Here is a 19,607-nt window from a genome sequence, read left to right as displayed (position 1 = left end):
TGTCAGGGGAGATTTGGGTTACGTACTGGGGAAAGGTTCTTCTCTCAGAGGCTGGTTGGGTACTGGAACAGGCTCCCCAGGGAAATGGTCACAGCACCAAGCCTGACAGAGCTCAAGAAGCGTTTGGACAACACTCTCAGGCACACGGTGTGATTCTTAGGAATTTGGACTTTACGATTCTGTAGGTCTCTTCCAACTCAGGATATGCTATATAATCCAGCTGCTCAAAGCAGAGTATACTGAGGTCAGAGCAAGTGGCTCAGTGTGTTATCCAGATTTCTGTCTGTGTTTTTAAGCTGCACAGTTTCTTGGGAAGGTGTATTTAGACTCCTGTGGGTTTTGTTTTTAAGGTTAGATTACTTGTTTTGGAGGTATGTGAAGTAATTTTTAGCTTTCCATTCAGCATATAACTGTTTGAGAGATGGGAAGATGGGTTCTGTGAAAGAGATACCTGAAATTCAGATTTGAAAAAAATACCCCTTTTTCAAAGGGAAGGTGTTTAAGGGAGACCTGGATTTGTCTGAAAAATAGAAAAGTAGGTTGTGTGGTTCTTAGTCTAACTTGATGTTTTGGATGTTGTGTGGTTTTGAGGTTTAGTTCCAGTTTGTATGAGATTGCTGGCATGGATTAATTGCGTGTGCAGAACACTCAGTAGCCTAAGCAGAAGGCTGTCACTTCATTCAGAATACTTTGGAGGAATCCAGCACCTGGCAAACATGCTTTGCCTCTTTTACATTACTACATGTTTATATACTAAAAGTAGCTCTTTGAAAGTCTACTTAAATAATAATAAAAACAGATGCTGAAACTTGTGAAGGACAAAATTGAGATTTTCTCAAAAAATTGAGATTTTGTCAAGAGAAAGGTCATCTTGCATTCATGGGAGGCCAGCAGTTAAAGAAAACTAATCCGGTCTTCATTTGCTACAGTTTGGTAAACTCAGTATTTGCATGTTTGATAAACTCAAATAAACTGAAATTTTCAGGGTGATTAGACTGATGTAAAATCTTAAATATTTGAGAAATATATTTTTAATTAAAATCTGTACTCGTAATGTTAAAGTAACAGTCTTTACAACAAGCTGGGATTGAGATAACATAGAACTTGGACTTGGCATATCAATTATTATATACAGTATTAACATATTGTGAATATTTTGTACTTCCGTCTTGCTTCTAATCTCCAGATCTAATGTACATTTTTCTCCTGCAGCAGTGTACTTCAGGTTATATATGATTACTTAAAATAAGTGGTGTGGGTTTTTTTGGTGGGGTGGTAACAACTTGGTTATCTTATATGATAAAAGTAGTGCTTAATTTTTGTTTAGCAGTAGGCTGTAGAAACATGGGTATCTTGGGATGCCTTCCCAAAAGCAGATGTGTGGTTCAAATAGCCTAGTATCCCTTCTGAGCTGATAGCTAATGTATTCCAGATAGGAACATGAAAGACATTCTGTATTAGCCACTTATCCACATGGAGAGTTTCTTCTTAAGCATTGTGTGTAGTAGCTTAGCTTTGTATTTCCTAGTATGACTGTATATTATCTAAAAATGCAGTAATAATGTGAAAAAAAAAAACCTTAATGATGAAACCTGAAATTATGTTATTACTGAAGTGACACAGAGCAGGCAGGTGATAAATGTGGAATTACTTTACATATTGTGGAATTTATGTTTCTAATTAGTTGCTATGATTAGTGGATTTAATTTCTTATATGAGATTGTAACATTAGTGTCTCTATTTTTTCTTTATATGTGTCATTAGTTCTGCTAAATTTTTTTTTCTGTTTCCCTTTAGGAAGCAGTTCAAGTTTTCTGCAAAGTCTGAGTATTTATGTTATCTGACTGAACTGACATCTTGGTAATATGCCATTTTTTTGAGAGCTTCTCTCTACCTTTCTAAATAGATAAGAAGTGGTCTGGCCTTTTTAATTTTTTTTTTTTTTTTTAATAAGTTTTCTTGTGGTAACATGTTAACTGTTTTGAAAGGCAAGAGAGTCATTCTGAGTTAGTCTTTTTCCCCAAGACTAGAGAACATGGGTCACAATTGTACAAAACGCAGGCTTAAGTAAACTCTGACACTTATAGTTTGCTTACAGACCTTAAAAGTTGCATTGTTTATTGGAGATCCCATGTGTGCTGAAGCAACCATGTCTGAATCACTCCATGAACAGAGAAGACATCCTTTTCCTGTTTCAGTAGCTGGAAGAAAGCAGCATGGGACAGGCCTTCTGGAGAAATCTACTGTGGGCTTTTTTACCATTTGAAACTGAGGTGTCTACTGCCCTGGAAAGACTTGTTACCTTTCTGTTACTTCTTCCAATAGTTCTTACTTTCAGTCCTTTAAACATCTAATGAGAGAGACTTTCTCTCCTCCTTAAAAGGTGTATGAAATTTTCATAAAGTTGATTTGATAGGCTTGCTTTTGATATTCTAGAAGATACTCATTTGTCCAGTTCAAAAATGTATACCTTTTTTTTTTTCTCCTGTTAAATTGGAAAAGTGTGTATTATTCTTATCATCTTTTTTTGTTTTTTTTTCCTCTGGCACAATGGGCTTTACTATTATTTTATATTATTTTTGCCTTTGTTGTATGGTTCTGTCACTGTTCTTGTAATATTCTACTCCATCTGAAATTTTTTGTTTGTTTGTTGATGTTTCTTCTAGTGGCAGTGTTTATCTCTACTGTTCTGAGGAAAAATTGTATTTTTTTTCCTAGAAAATAAACAAATTCTTTGCTTCAGATTTCAGTATTAAGTCTTTGCCTCTTCTGCCTTAGTTGTGCTTGGATTCTGCCTGTGGTTATCCTGAACACCTTCATCTGAATTCCTGCCTAGACAAGTAACTAGACTTGTATTGATACTGCCTTTTTTAGTATCTGTGTAGCCTAATTCCACTTTTGTCTGTCATGAATTGTGTTTTTTAGCATGCTCACTTCGTATTTAACTGGTGTCTCAGTGCCATCCCTTGAGCTCTTCTTGAAGAGTGATGTTGAATAGCTCTTCCTCAGCACCACAGAAACATACATACCTCTCGCAGTAGCCTCTAACTGATGGTCTCATGCACTAACTTGCAAAGATTTAATGTGTGGCTGGTTTTCAGAGGGTTAAAAATAATTCTAGAGTTTAGGAAAGTAATTCAGTTTCTGGGTATAGGTTCTTTCCTCTTTTGTCCACTGCAAAACCAATCTGCTCTTTTATTCTTCTGTAATCAGAGGTCACTAGATTTATAACTAAAACTCAGATACTGAAAGTCTGAATTTTTTTCCCCCATTGTTTACTTCTTAACCATGAGAACTGGAGGTCTTCGTTGTCCTTTTTGGATAGGACAATGCAGATTTGAATGGGGAGGGTGTTGGATATGTTTCTCCATAATTTATAGTAGAACATATGGTACTTCTCTGCACTGGAATAGTTCAGATGTGTGTAGAAGTTTGCTGTTTCATAGTTCTTTTTGCTTAGTACCACTTGACTGAACATAGGAAAAAAAAAACCATGACAAAATTAAAGATCAGACAACCTTGTTGCAATATCTCTGTGTGAAACTTGGGGAACATGTGTCGCCATTCAAATTCTGCAATGTTTTCCAAACCAAGCTAGATGAAAACCAGTATTTATGAGCCAGGGACAGTAAGATCACTTTAAAGGAAAGCAGTGTAATTTGGTAATTTCTGCAGTGTGAGAACCAAATGTAGCAGGTTGTAAGCAAGTGTAGCCTGCTCTGTTAATTAACTAGAATGCTGGTTAAGTTCTGGTTACAGTACAGTTTCCAAAATATTTTGTAACAGTATATTTGTAAAAGCATGGGCTTTGTGTGGTGTTTTCTCTCCAAGGAAATGGTGTTGCTGCAAAGAAAAGTTAAATGAGCTTTTTCATTTTTGATTTCTAATTTTTTTTCCTTTTAAATATGCTTATGTCATCCCATGTTCAAAAGAAAGGAAGAATGTCTAGTTCAAGTTTTAGCACAACATACTGCTCCTCTGCCAATGGGATTATTTTAATCTGTAATGTAATCTTTAATTAACTTGTGTTTAGATGAAAGGGGTTTCAGAAGGTTTGCTTTCTGGCCCCATCATTGAGAGACAGATTCAAAATTATGCTTTAACATAGTGACACAAGACAAACACTTAAAAGTGTGGTTAAACATAACAGTTGCTTTGACTTTTCAGTTGTCAAGACATTTTTGAATCTGAAATTACTTTGAGGATTTTCTCCCTTCATATTTTGTGAGTTTTCCATCATTACTAGACCAAATATGATGACTCAAGTTACCAGGATAGTAGGGTTTCACCTTAGATCTGAGTCCGTTGGTTGGTAAAGGAGCTTATTAGTAGCATACAGGAAGGGCCATTTTCTATGCTCTTGCAGTACTGACTTGCAAAATAGTGTGGGGTTTACATTGTTTAGCTTCTGTGAAATGACATAAAAGCTAGTGCCACCACTGTGCACACACATCCATGTACATTGTACAGAAGTCTGGAGCTGGGCTAGCACAAGAGAACCATTTATTCCCAAATGACTACAACTGTGTTGCTTTATGATATGTCTCTTCCACAGACACCAAAGATGCTAACAAGGAAGATTAAGCTTTGGGACATTAATGCCCACATAACCTGTCGTCTGTGCAATGGATACCTGATAGATGCTACTACTGTAACAGAATGCCTTCATACTTGTAAGTAGAAGCATAATTAAGTTAAAGTTGCTGGCTTGGTTTTTGTTTGTTTCTGTTCGTTTTTCTTTTTTTTTTTTTGTTTTTTAACTTGATGTGCAGCATGTTGTAGTGGTTTCAGTTGAAGTTTAAATACCTATTGTTCATCAGCCAAAATAGTATGTGCTTTACTAGATTGCTTTTCTTTAACAGATTAATTGCTTTCTTAACAAAGCAAATGAAGGGAACTACTTCCCTTCCAGCTGCGCTGGATAAACTTGAAGCCATATACAATTAGTGGTAATGGAAATATTCAAGAATGCAGTCTGTCTTCATGCTAAAGGAATGTGGAATACCTAGTTCTCTCTTCTGTGACAGCTCATGTAGCTTATGTTCTCCACCTGCAGCCTTTCAGATGTCTGTTTCTGTCCTGTTCCTCTGCAGAAAGCAGAGTAGTTTATTGATAAAGAAGAAGTATATTGTATTGTATCCTAGAAATAAGCTAGTATTCCAAAACATTGTGATTAAGTAGTTTGTTGTTAATTTACTTTGTGACTTTTTACTTTCATATAAACAGGATGACTTAGAACCTTGCAACACATCCCATGTTTTAAAATTATTTTGCCACAATATTTATGTTCATTGGATAAAGCTAGTATGTTGTTTAATTAGTTTAATGATGTAGTCATAAATTTTCTTGAAAGGCAGTTGTTTGGTGACTGTGTCTTCATCAGAAAACAAAGTGTCAGCAGACTTCTTCACCTTATATATCTGACAAAGGGGAAAGGCAGTGCTCGCAATTTATTAGTGATTATGCTTTTTATTATATTTCATAATATAATAAAGCTCTGTTTATCAGCCTTGATGAATTTGTTGTACTTGTCACGCTTTGTGTTGTTCTGGATATCCTCATAGAATCTAGGATTGTAGAATGATTCGTTCTATGATTCCAAGAACCACAGAATGGTTCTAGAATCTATATCCAAGCCCCGGTCCATGGGCCCATCTGGTCAGCATCTACTGGATCAGGTTGCTCAAAGCCCCATAAAACCTGGCCTTGAATGCTTCCAGGGTTGGGACATCCACAACTTCTTTGGGCAACCTGTGCCAGTTACCTTCACAGTAAAGAATTTCTTTCTAATACCTAATCTGATCCTATCCTCCTTCAGTTTGAAGCCATTCCCCCTTGTCCTGCCAGTACACGCCCCTGTACAGAGTCCCTCCCCATCTCTCTTGTGGTGTCCTTCAACTTCAGGAAAACTGCTTTAAGGTCTCTCCAGAGCCTTCTTGCTTCGTGTCTCAATTTCTGTAGTATTGTTTTCAGAGCTAGACTTCTACTTAATTTTGCCCAAATTTCTCTACTGCTGCTAGGAAGTAGAATGTATAGAAAATGAGTATCATAACAAGTTAAGATGGCTGTCAGAGAGCTAGAGAGAGATAGTTTTTCATTGTTCTTTAAAAATAAAACCTCACAAATACCCTTCAGCTGATATAATCCGCACTATACCTTATGTTTGCTTATGGAGGATATACATTGATTAATCCACAGTGGTACAGTGCTTGCTGCAAAAGTCAGGGAATGTATCTTAGAACCTTTTCCTGCTGCTTTTTCTGGGGTTTTCTTTGGCTTGTTTCTCCCTTATGTTGACAGTTTATATTTTATGAATATTACTTCACTCAGTGCTCTGTAGAATTAGTTTTGTGAGAAGAGGCACAGGGTCCTGTCTTTTAAAAAAATGTACATGCATGTTGGCATTGTTTGTATTGTATAAGGTAATTAGAAACTTTAATTCTCCTTTACTCAGAACTGCACATTTTTCTGAACTTTGCAATTTTTCGCTAATTTCCTGATCTTCAGCCATTCAAAGTCTCTTCAGTAGCAAATTAAGTTCTTGAGTCCTTTAGTGGAAGTAATTTGGAGGACCAAGGCCAGTCCTTAGGAGGACCAGGGCAAGTTTTTTGTAAAACTGAATTCAGGAGGAATTCTTTCTTACTTGTTTCTCTGCTGCGGTTTTAGCTTATTGGTGACAGGTAGACCTGTAGGTCATTTGCTAAAAACTTCATTAGTAGTAAAGTCTTAAGTATTTTTTTTACTTTGTATCTGTTCCCTGATTAAACAGGGCTAGATGATATATGCAGGTTTTGTTAAACTTTGTGTTTGTAATGTCAGTTTTGTTATTGTTTACATGTGAAAGCTATCCTTCTATTTTATGAAAGGGAAAACCTCATGTTATTAAAGGTTTCATCTTCTGGATTCATCAGGATGATAAAAGGTTGGCTTGAACTAGATACAGAAATGAAAAAAGTCAAGAGAAGTAAAACTGTTAAAATAAAAAGCATTAGCCTTGCCTCTTCCTGTTTCTGATGAAACTTCTCCGATGTGTTTAAGAAATAAGAAAATGTACAGCTCAGTTCATGTCCACATCAGTGCCCACATATCTGGGTAAACAGATTAGAAATACTGGAAAACCAAGGTAATGGAATATTCTGGTAATAATATTGTTTCAAACCATAGAATGATTTCCATGTTGTCTATCCGTTACTTTAAAGACTTCCAGTTTCAGGGGAGTTTATTAATCCAAACCTGACACCAGAAAAAAAGAATCTAGGTGGCTGCACTGCCCTTCATGAGCCATCTAGTGGCATTTATTTGGATACTATGCTGAGACTGAAACTTGCCAAAACATTAGCCAATTTGTGACCAATTAATTTTGAGAGGAGTTAGTGCTTACCTAGTCCAAGCTGGAAGATGTGCTGACATAGGATGATGTTTCAGATACCATAGACCATAGAATGCTTTGGGTTGGAAGGGACCTTAAAAAAGTCACCTAATGCATCACCACTGCAATGGGCAGGGGCATCTTCTGCCTCATCAAGTTGCTCAGAGCTCTTGGTGAAGCTGTGCTGGCTGCCTGAAATCACCTCCCTGTCCTCCATGTGCCTTAGCACAGCTTCTAGGAAGATGTGTTCCATGATCTTCCCAGACACAGAATGAAGGCAGTCAGGTTGGTGATTTCCAGGTCTCTATACCACTTCCTAAAAGTGGAAGCAATGTTTCCCTTTTTCTAGTCACCAGGGATTTCACCTGACTGTCAGGTATATTGCTGTGAGTGGCTTGGAAACTACATCAGCCAGTTCAAGACCCCGGATTTTCAAGACATCTCATCAGATCCTAGAGACCTAAGTGTATTCATGTTCCCAGGTGTTCATGAGTCTGATCTTCTCATATAGTGAAAGGGACTTTACGTCCCCAGTGCCTCCTTTGCAGTTCAGTCTCCTTTGCAGTTTTACTGTGCGAGAGCTGTGGGAAGAGAAATTGCTAGAGAAGACTGAAGGCAGAAAAATAGAATACCTAAGCTTTCTTCTTGTTCATTGTTACTGGTTTGCCAGTCATGTTCATCTAGGGGTGGGTACACATTCTTTTACCACCTTTTTCTGACATACTTACAGAAACTCTTAAAATTCTTCATATCCCTTGCCAAGTTCAACTGTGATTTGGCCTTTCTGACCCCTCCTTACACAACTTAGCAACATCCCTGTACTCTTTCCAGGATACTTGTCCCTACTTCCTCAGTCAGATTCTGCTTTTATTGACTTGATAGGAATGGAGTTTTGCTTCACTTTTGCAAATGGATCTACTGTTCTGGCACTCTACTGGAATAAGCTGCTGTGCGAGATGTGTGCTTAATGTGCAGAGCTATGAGGCTTTGTCTAACCTCTGCCACCAACAGTCCTGTCACCCTGGGTGTGTAAATGCAAAGCACAAGGCAAAGTTATAATGCTTCATTTGCTGTTACTTTATTTTTTTAATTAACCAGTGTTTATGTAATTTTACTGTCTTCTTGTTTGAGAGGTAGATGGCACCACAGTTACAGAAATCCTTTCATTTTGTGTGATAAGTGCATTAATACCAAGACTACATGAACTAGTGCGCTTCAAGAAAACCTCTGTTCTTTTCTCCATACCCCTTTCAGTTCTAACTTCAAGTTAGTGATTGTATCATGTAGTGGTGTATTTTATGAGTACTGTTTTGGGGCAGGACAGAGGAGAGTAGTGTATAAATAGTTTAGTTTGAAAGAGATCGGTGATTGTGTGTATGCATGTAGAAATGTGCAGCTTAATAGTGAAAGACTGCTTTAGCAACTCCTAGCAGGACATTTTACTAATACTGAGGGTCTGTGACAATGTAATTTTTTTCTGGAGGAAGTTGAGCTGTAGTATACTCTGTGAAGGTTAGAATTAAAATAACATCCAGATAGCCACTTTCCTGCTTTGGATTTTTTTTTTCTTTTTTTTTTTTGTGTTGGCTTTACTGCCACCATACACATTTGTTCTGTGTGCAGCCATGGTTAAAGCAAACATGTTTAATTTAGAATCTTAATGGAAAGTAGTTCCTGTAATGTCATCTATGGAAACTGAATGCTGACCTGCTAGAAATTGTTATTCTAGTAAATTTCAGATTTGTTGTATGTGTATATATGTTGTATGTATGTGTTTTATGCTGTGTTAAGAAGGTTTTCGATAGGTGTGGATGCTTTAATTCTACTGCATCCCTTCCATGTATCAAGAAGTTTAATGAATTAGACATTATGCATATATGATGTAAAAAAATTAACTTTTTAATTGTGACTGTCTTTGTTACTAGTCTGTAGAAGCTGCCTAGTAAAGTATTTGGAGGAAAACAACACCTGTCCAACCTGTCGGATTGTTATACATCAGAGCCACCCATTACAGTATATTGGGTAAGTATAAAAGCAGAAATGGAAGTAGCTTCTGGTTTACACCCTCTGATACAGTACAGCTTCTCTCAAAATTTTCATTCTTGCTCATCAGCATGTTGAACATTTAAAAAGAAGTTTGAAGGAGATTGAGGAGGAGATACAGGATGAAACTTCTGCTATGAATTTGCAAGGCTGTAGCATGGCAGCTTGTTCCAGACTTAAAAACAAATGAATACTTAAATGTTTAATTTCTGTGTGATTTTTAATAGGATTTAGTAATTACTAGTTTTGTACGCTTGGGTTGTAAAAATTTTATATATATGTATAAATATTTATAGGAGTTACACTTCTACAAAATCATCAAAAATTAGTCTCAGTTGAACAATGCTTTTCAGCATCTGACAGTAATGAACAAAATAATTTTCAGCTTTATTGTTCAGTTAATCTTTCAGAGGTCTGATTAGGTCATAGGAGCAGTTAAGAATGTCATAGAATCATCATAAAATAGTTTTGGTTGGAAGGGACCTCTTGAGATCTAGTTCCAGCTGCCCTGCTGTGGTCAGGGGTGCCTTTTACCTGGATCAGATCTCTCAAAGTTCCATGCAGCCTGGACTGAACATTTCTGGGGATGAGATACGCACAATTTCTCTGGGCAACCTCTTCCAGCCTTATCATTCTCAGTGAAAAATTTCTACCTGTTATCTAACCTACACCTGCTGTCTTTAAGTTTAAAACTATTCCTCCTCATCATATGACTACATGCTCATGTAAAAAGTCTGTTTCCGGCCTTATTATGGGTTCTCTGCATGTACTGGAAGGCTGCTCTAAGGGTTCCCTGCAATCTTCGTTTTCCAGACTCTACAGCCCCAACTCTCTCAGGTTGTTTTCACAGGAGAGGAGGTCTGTCCCTCCCATCATTTTCATGCCTGTCCTCTGGACTCACTCCAGCAGGTCCACATCCTTTTTATTTGAGGACCCCGGAGCTGAAAGCAGTGGTCTAGGTGGGGTCTTTTGCAGGCAGAGTAGGACAGAATCACTTGCTTTGATTTGCTGCCAGGTTTCTTTTGATGCAGCCCAGGATGCATACGCATATGCATATCTGTGCATATGCAAGTGCATATTGCCAGGTCATGCTAATTCTCCCATTCTCTAATACCCCAAGTCCTTCTCCTCAGAGCTACTCTCAATCACTTTTCTGCCCAGCCTGTATTTGTGCTTGGGATTACCCCAACCCAGGTGCAGGACCTTGTACTTGGCCATGTTGAACTTTGAGCTTCACACGGACCCACCTCCTAAGCATTCCTTCCTTCCTTTCAGCGTGTCAACTGCCCCACTGAGCTTGGTGTTGCTGGCAAATTTGCTGAGGGTGCCCTCCATCCCGCTGTCACTGACAAAGATGTTAAACAGCAATGGTTCCAGTACTGACCCCTGAGGGACCTCTTGGCTATTGAACCATTCATCACAACTCTTTTGAGTGCAACCATCCAGCCAATTCCTTATCCACCAAGAGCTGCATTGGTCAAATCCATGTTTCTCCAGATAGGGTCAAGAATGTTGTTGCAGGACAGCATCTAATGTTTTGCACAATTCCAAGGCAGATGCCTTTCCTCATCTGCTGTCTCTGTAACCTCATCATAGAAGACCACCAAATCTGTCAGACACAGTTTAGTCTTAGTGAAAGCCATGTTGGCTGTTGCCAGTCACCTCCTTATTTTCCATCTGCATTTACATAGTATAATTGCATTTTCACTAAGTATTTTTGTTGGGGTTTTTTCTCCCTTTCTTGTCAGAAAAGACATTCTTTCTTTTCCTTGAGTGCTTTCTTTTCATTTTACTGCAGTGTAGTAACTCCTGCTAAAAATGTGTTGTGATGGTGTGTCTGCATTAGCTGTTGCATATCAAGTAGTGTTTTGTCTTCCATTACAAAGAACTTGCGTTGTTCATAGCATTTTTCAATGTGCCTTTCTCACTTCTATAACAATTTCAGAAGCAATGGTTATAGCAAATAAGTTTGATTGCACTTTTACAGAAAACTGTCAGTATTTCATATACACTTACATTGCTCAAGCCCATCCTCATTCAGGAGCCTGAAACTAAGTATGCTGTCTCCACATTTATATAGTACACTGATAATGAGTGTATGAGTGTGTAATTAAAGGGATAGGTAGATGCAAATAGGCAAGAATGAGTAAATGACATGTAAACAAAAACAACATATTGGCCTTGTTTTTTTGTGCAAAAAGGAGCCAGGAAACAACATGATATTGAGAGCAGCTGGAAGGCAATTTGTTATTTGACTTTTGTTGTTGAATAGACTTCAGCTCAAGACAGTTAGAACTAGTTGTAAAATATTGTCTCATCAAAACTGAAGCAGACTTTGTCCAGCCTATGTTTGCATATATTTACTTACCTTTCTTAAAAAATAGTTGACAGTCCAGAGTTTCACAAGGTATTTGAAAGTGGAGATTTAAACTCCTATTCATCTCAGTCTGTGTGGAAAATAGGTACACCAAATGTGTCTCCTTGTTTATATTTCTAAATACTGTTAAATAGCATCATAAAAACTTAAAATTTTTTAAGACCTTAAAGATGATCTGTATGATCTAGTTCCAACCCCCAGATTGCCACCTCTGATGTAATGATGATGTCTTACTTACACAGTTCTGTTGAAATATTTGTGGCAATGTATTTGCAGTCCATATGTGACACTTCATAGTCCAAGCCTGAGATTGCTACTGGTCAAAATGACATGAATTTAGGATAAGTGATATTTGGAATATTTTTGTAGTGCTACTTAAAATATTGTTATTACTGTTTTAAAATGTCTTGATTTGTCGCCATTTCTGTACTTGCTTACTGATCTCCACTGCAGATTCAGGACTTGATACTGCAGACTCTTTGGGGTAATGACATTGCAGCCGCCAAGGCAGACATTTGAATTGCTTCTTAGACAATTTCTTAATTGGAATTTAATGTAATATTTAACTGTAACTTATTTTAGACTAGAACAGGATTTTTCTGGGTGAGCTGAGGATTTGAGTTTAGAACCTTAAGTGGCCCTGCTCTTCTACTTGTGGTGGGATTATTACCTTTTTTTCATTTGAGCCACACTGCCACTACAAGCTACTTAGGTACATAATGCTTCTCACAGTTAAAATGTTGTCTTTTAAGAACAAAGTAAAATTTAGGGTTTTTTGTTGTCTTTTTATGTGAACTGTTCTCATGCATTTTAGAAGAATCTTAATAAAGATAACTAATCTAGAAATGTGAGAAGTAAGTCTATAGTGGTGAGAAACAAGCTATTCTTGATTGTTTTGTAATAAAAAAGAGTTTATCTCTAAGTTGGAAAAGAATTTTAGGTTATTAGTTACATAATTGTTTTGATGAAGAAGGATATATTCAGTGGGGTGATTTCCTCCACAGCCTAGTCTTTCTCAAACTTTTGTTTGTTTTCTGTCTTAGCCTGTACTTTTCTCATAATTTGTTTTGTGTTGCTGTTCTTTCTGATTTGATAGGAATATTGATTGAGAAGTAAAATTCTGCTTAGGTAAATTTAAAGATTTTTGCATATGGTTAGTACTGGAACTTTGTAAAGAGAAATGTTTTCAATCAAGATGGTGAACTTAAGCTTTTGATTTTGTTTTTGTTTTTTTTTTTTTTATTTTCCTTGCTAGTCATGACAGAACAATGCAAGATATTGTTTACAAACTTGTGCCAGGCCTCCAAGAAGGTAAGTTGTGGTGTGACCTTTTTAAAGGTCAGTTTGCAGATAATTCTTTGACATTAAAATAACCTAAAGTTTCAAGTGATGAAAAAGGGGGTGGGAAGGGGCAACTGAGAAAAATATACAGTATAAAGCCAGACTCTTTCACTTGTGTAATTAATACCAAGACTACATGAACTAGTACACTTAAAGAAAACCTCTGTTCTTTTCTCCATACCCTTTTCAGTTGTAGCTTCAAGTTAGTGAGGATATCATGTAGTGTAGTATTTTGTAAGTTTTGGGACTGGATAGAGGATTAATAGCTGATTTTTAGCAACTACTTTAATTTAATTTTATACCTGTATTAGCAGCAACTGGCTGTGAGGGTAGTGAGAGGCAACATGGGATGTTTCTTCCAAAAGCAATATTATGTAAAGCAGAATAGTCATTCAGCTTTTGAATGTTGCCATACCATAACTGATTTGTTTTTGTCAAACTGTGTACCTGTTGGGCAAGCTTTCTAGAATTCTCAGAGGTGAAATGCAATGCAGACTGCTTTTAGTTTCTATTTTGAGAGTTCTTTCTTATTAGGGAACTTCCAATTTCTGTTTTCATAATCCTATTTGACATTAGATCTGTTAAACTAAAGAAATACTTTATAAAACTTTCTCAATATTTTTTTTCTCTTATGTATGTTAAAGTTTTCATTTAAATAGAGTATTTTAATCTCTTTAAGCTGCTTTTTAACCAGAGCATTTTCAAATATCAGTGTGATTAAATAGGTACTTCAAAAATTATTTCAAGGATATTGAAAATCAGAAGTATAAATAAAAAATCAAAAGCAATGTTTTGACTGAAATAGGAATTCAGAATGGGAGATATTCAAAATTAGCTGCAGTATTTTAAATTCCATCTCATTTTAGCAGTGATGGTATAGTAGTAATTATACAGATAGCTTTATGCTGTTGTAATTCTGAAAAATAAGATGAGGCATGACTTGATGCAATAGGAGAGATAGAAGACAGTAAATAATGACACTACCACCACTTGTTGGCAATCCTTAAGTGGGAAGGGATTTGGAATAACTTCATAAATATTGCATTAGAACTTTATTACAGGGATTAATATTTGCAATTTTAAACAGCGGAAATGAAAAAGCAAAGGGAGTTTTATCACAAACTGGGCATGGAAGTTCCAGGGGACATCAAAGGGGAGACATGTTCTACGAAACAGCACCTAGATTCTCATCGAAATGGTAAATAGTCCTTTTTTTATTCTATCTTTGGTGGGTGACAGCTAGTAAATTGATAAACAGATCTGTTGGAAGTATGTGCCTGTTGGGTATATTACAGTCACAATTGTTTCCTAACAGTGAGGAATTGAGTCAGCATAGGCTTGTTGCCTTGTCCCTTATTTGTGCACAGAATTTTTTTTTAGCTATTACTAGCATGTTGCTTGTGGCAAAATCGGTCTCCATAGAAGTGCATACATGGGGACTGTGAAATTTCCCAGCTTCTGGGCTGCTGGCAGCTGAACTCCATAGGTATTTTCCTCTTTCATGTCATGGGCTGTTGGCTGCAAGTGTTACTTGAGCCGATAAGCACAATTTGGGAATAGCAAAGCTTATTCTATACTTTAGTCCTGAAATGTGCTGCTTTAATTGTATTAGCATTATAAGATGTTGCTGAGTATGTCTGGGGTTCATATATAAAAATAATATGTATGTGTCCTGTATATCTGGCTTTTTTTATCTAAGGTGAAACTAAAGCAGATGAAAATATTAATAAAGAAACTTCGGAGGAAAAACAGGAAGAAGATAATGACTACCACCGAAGTGATGAACAGGTGGGCTCAAAGGGCACGCTCTAGTTTTATGTTGTGTTTTAGCTGTTGTGCTTTCGTAGGATAACTTGAATAATCTAACAGAGAAGAAAAGCTTCTTTAGAGCTACTTTTTCTGCTCTCTGATACAAATACGATGCAGTTTGGGTAATGCTTTTTTGTAAGCATGAGGTTTTACTTCTGGGTTTTGGCACAAAGGGAGAATACATTCAAATTTTCATGCAAATGTCTTTATAGTTCCTACTGTTTATGAGTTTTCAAAGATTGCTGTCAAAACAAATCGGTGTAATTTTCTGCCTTCTACAGGAGTGTACCCCATTGTTATCATAATACATTGAGCTGAATGTATATTGATAATTATGAATTAAACCTCTGGCACTGTTAACACATTCAGTGCAGGTAGCTCGGGGTGCAGTTGCAATGAGAGCTGCAGGCTGAGCTCTGGCTGGGAGCCCAAGGCAAGAGGCCATGAACTGGTAACCCTTGGCACAGGATGGGGCACAGGGACCTGTAGCACCATCAGGGACTGGACACTGAGACACAGCAGGAGCTGAGACCCACCCCCCAGACACTGGTGCTGTGAGGGTATCAAAGTTCAGGGGTTCCTTTGTTCAGGGTCCCTTCTCAAAGGCACCAGCTGGAGCTGTTGTTACTCAGTTATTGCACCACAATTAAGCTGTTTGAAGGACATTGATATCTGAGAATCTGCTATGGGAAACCTGGTGTTAAGCTGAAATCCTGGTCTGACTGTGAGTGTGAGGGGTGTAGTTGTGAAGGGGCTTCATTCCCAGCTCAGGTGGTGTGAATGTGACTGCCAGAGTGCCTCCTGGATGGTCAGACAGGGAAGTTTCCCTAACAGCACTCTCAGTAATTTACTACATATTTTGTTTTCAGCTGTTAATACTAAGTCAGAGTCAGCACTATATCATAAAAGCAGGGAAGCCCAATGTTAAGTTGTGAACACAACCTTGTTTGAAAGGTGAAAACTCCTTTTGGGATAAACAAGCCATGCCTTTTATGTTTTCTGCTTATGTGTGTACAGAGTAACTTTAGCTTGGGTTTATTTTCTTTTCAGTTGCCATGTGAGGAAACTTTCAAAGGGATTGTACTTGTTACTAGATCCTCCTTATGCAATACAAGCATATAATCACAAAGAGCTTAGACTATAACAAATAGCTGGATGGGAAAAGAAGTGAGAATTTGAAAAAATAGTCATATCATTTGTATTCATTCTTTTTAAACATGTTAGAATTAAACTCGATTAGCAGTTGCATTAACAGTAAGAAATTGTTAGAAGCAATCATTAAGAATTGGAAGTGGTTCTTCTTACTTTTTTCTTGCTCTAGCTTTTAACATACAGTCCTTGTAAGGTATTGACAGCCTATGAATTTGGACTAAAGCAGCCTTGTTCTGATACCAAAAATTACTACTTGAACATTTTTGTCTTATTACTTACCACTCAGATTTTGAGATCTTGGAAAATGTGATTTTCTTAATAGGTGTTTCAGTTTAAAAAATCTAGTTTTGTGCTTCACTTTATTGGATCAATAAAAACTGCGTGTGGAATACATAAGGGGGACTGCAGAAAATTGTTGCAGCCAGCTCTTGATTCTTTGCCTTTTCCTGAAGGTAAGCATCTGCTTGGAGTGCAATAGCAGCAAACTGCGTGGATTGAAACGAAAATGGATTCGTTGCTCTGCACAAGCAACAGTCTTGCATCTAAAGAAGTTCATTGCCAAAAAACTCAACCTTTCTTCTTTTAATGAGGTACTATTTTAATTTTTTAAAATAAGTTTACAGATATAAAAACTTTAAAGTGATGTGTTTGTTCCTTTGCAAAAGGATGTATTTTATTCTGATTTTATTTTCAGAAAACAGAAGCATACACTGCTTATTGAATTATATGTTATATAGCCATTTTCTTGTCCTTTCTTAGGACTTTGCATTTAGTTTGCAGTGCATCTTTTCATGTGCATTTATAAATAGTTGAGCTAAAAGGCTTGGTTATATGCTTCCACATATGTTGAAATGGACTCTGGCAAGATAATTTGTTTGATCAGTTGTAGCTGAGTCTATCCCCAGTGTTTCAGGAAGTTTGCACTCTACAGGGGCCAGGCAGAAACCAACACTTGAACAACACTGAAGCCTGGTTGAAGAGAAAGCAACACAAATACTTTGTTCTTTTCTGTGCTCTTAGTGGAGCTCAATCTGAAGGTGCTGCCTACCACAGCCGGAGTGTTACCAGATGCCTGCTTTTCCCTGTCTTTACAAGGAATCATGGGAAGAGTTTAAGTTGAAAGGTGCAGAAGAAAAGGCAATACGTTGCACTTCTCCTAGATCAGATTCAAAAATTAACAATGGCAAACTATGAATGCAGCCCCTGTTTATCACTTGGGTGGATCTTGGTCACAGTTTTTGGACATCTCAGCTGACTCTTAACTTGACATCTTTCAGTTCCATATTGTTACACTGATTCACTGAATTTAATTAAGACATTTCGTCCAAATCAGATTATCTGCTTCCAGTCCAGTGTGTCAACACATTTCCGCTCAAACTTGTCAACAACCAATTTGCATCTCTTATTACTTTTCCGTCATAGCTTCTGTACACTTCAAACTGACATTCTTTCCATCTTATGATTCAAGTGTATCCCCAAACTCTGCAGTCTTCCTGAAACAAAACCATTTATCCTGTCCTGTCCCTATCTGGTTCAGAGGTGGCTGACTCCCAGCTTTACCCCAGCAGCTGCATAGCTGGAAGGATTGTTCAGAAGGCTTTCTTTTATTGTATTCTTTTGGTATATATATGTGTAAGCCCTCCAGTGCACGGTGCCAATCTGTGACTTAAAGATCTACTTGGTTTCTACTGAAAGAAAGACTTTTCAGGAGTACTTTTTATTCCTTTGTTACCCTTTCTGCCTTCTTAAAAAGGACATAAATGGCTGTGTAATTGTACCAGTACCAAGTAACACAGAAGGAGAATTTGAGCTTGTGGTCACTTGGTTGCTTGATACAGACTATTCCAGGTTTGAATTATTGCCATGTAAGTAGACTTGTATGCATATTCAGATCTTTCTGGACTGTGGGGTAAAGCATTGTGATATAAGCCACCTTGCTGGAACTTACTGTTTTCATACATGCTCCCTGGTTTTAGTTCAGTTATTGTCGGTCAGTAGTCATATGATCCTTTTGTTTTTTTGTTGAGATCCTCACTGTTTCTAATACCAAGATTTTTTTTAAAACTGGGGTAAAAAACAAAAGATATTTATTCACTATCTGTAAAAACCGTGTAAATATAGCATATGAGTATATGGCAGACAGTTTTTAAAAAAGTCTATCCTTTTAACAATGCCAGCTGACTGGTGTTAGTTAAAAAAAAATAAATCATAGTATGCTAAATAACAGGTCTCTTTGAGATTTTTTTCTCCTTGTTCATGTATGCAGCCTTTTTAAAAGCATGTAAAGCTTTCAGGAAAGGCCATTAGTACTCTTCAGGAAGATAAATCAAGCAGTTAAGTCCAGATCATACTGTGTTTCCTAGGCAGGTATTGACATGGTCTTTCAGTACTCTGTGTTGAGAGCAGATATTATCTTTTCTTTCCTGTTTTTTGTCTGCAGGACAGCTGCAGGATTACCAGTTCCAGTGTCTTCAGGGAAAAAAAAGTCTTGTCAAATGTGTAGTATTATGTGAAATATGTTGTTTTGTCTGTTGGGTCCCAATGAATTAACTGTTACCTTTATTTTGTCAGCTGGACATATTATGCAATGAAGAGATTCTTGGCAAGGACCACACGCTCAAGTTTGTAGTTGTTACTAGATGGAGATTTAAGGTATGACACAGTGATGCAATGTAAATCATGAAGTGGCCAAATAAAATGTTTATAAAATAGCAATAATTTGTAACTATACTGCAGTATACTTTTATAAAAACTACTTTTATAAATATCTACTACAACATCCTTAGACACCAAGTATTTGTTTCCAGTAAATGAAGGAAAGGAGAAGTATTCTTTGCAAGAGAAAAGAGAAAAGACTGCATTAGCTGTCAAATTGTTATAGTCTGGCAGAGGAAGGAGCAGCTACAAAAAGTATTATTTTTAGCCCCTTCAGACGGTAAGGATGAATAGCAAAACCAAACACTTAGGAGGGAAGTCAACACTGAACAGAGTCAGTATATGTATACATGGACTTACTGGAACAAGAAGTTCATAATTGCAATGCAAATGCAACACATTCTGAGCATACAGTGAGTGTACACTGAGGTGAAATCACTTGGTGGCTTTGGATGCATACCTAGAAGCAGTCCACATGTGAGTAGAGAAGCATTTTTATGTCTTGGAGTTAAAAAAAATTAACCTGTGTAAGAGTCACAAGATAAAGACAATGATCAGTGTTAAAAATGCAGATGTCACAAGTGGAATCTTGCTGGAATCTGTTTCATACAGTGTTTCTGAATGACCTGGAAATGGATTTGAGTAGTTCATTAAGAGTGCAGTGACAGCACTGACATTATTTAGGTTAGTGACAGATGGATGATAAAGTCTTGGATGAAGTCTTCACAGTTCTGATTGACAGGTGATTAACATCTGGAGTTGAATGTAGGTATAGATAAAAAGATACAATGCAAATGCTAGGGTTTTGTGGTGTAGCAGGGAGAACCAAACAGGGGCATCAAGTTGATGTTCATCTGTACA

General features: G+C 37.1%; 1 protein-coding gene across 7 annotated transcripts in view; it reads left to right on the top strand.

The window, feature by feature from the left end:
* PCGF3 (polycomb group ring finger 3) overlaps positions 1 to 19,607 on the top strand; it is a 55,487-nt gene that overhangs the window by 30,018 nt on the left and 5,862 nt on the right. For 4 of the 7 annotated variants that reach the window (XM_058827016.1, XM_058827013.1, XM_058827011.1 and 1 more), the window contains 7 exons: positions 4,556 to 4,673; positions 9,295 to 9,391; positions 13,045 to 13,100; positions 14,218 to 14,328; positions 14,830 to 14,918; positions 16,544 to 16,681; positions 18,663 to 18,743. In XM_058827016.1, the coding sequence (XP_058682999.1) occupies positions 4,565 to 4,673; positions 9,295 to 9,391; positions 13,045 to 13,100; positions 14,218 to 14,328; positions 14,830 to 14,918; positions 16,544 to 16,681; positions 18,663 to 18,743 (681 nt within the window). In that variant the 5' untranslated portion in view covers positions 4,556 to 4,564. Of the gene's footprint in view, positions 1 to 2,778; positions 2,841 to 4,540; positions 4,674 to 9,294; positions 9,392 to 13,044; positions 13,101 to 14,217; positions 14,329 to 14,829; positions 14,919 to 16,543; positions 16,682 to 18,662; positions 18,744 to 19,607 lie in introns of those variants that run through there. The other 3 variants (XM_058827014.1, XM_058827010.1, XM_058827015.1) reach the window with 3 other exon arrangements.

The sequence above is a fragment of the Poecile atricapillus genome, chromosome Z (assembly GCF_030490865.1).
Source record: "Poecile atricapillus isolate bPoeAtr1 chromosome Z, bPoeAtr1.hap1, whole genome shotgun sequence".
Lineage (NCBI taxonomy): Eukaryota > Metazoa > Chordata > Aves > Passeriformes > Paridae > Poecile > Poecile atricapillus.
Note: the sequence above shows the minus strand (reverse complement) of the source record. Positions and strands in the feature narration are given on the sequence as shown.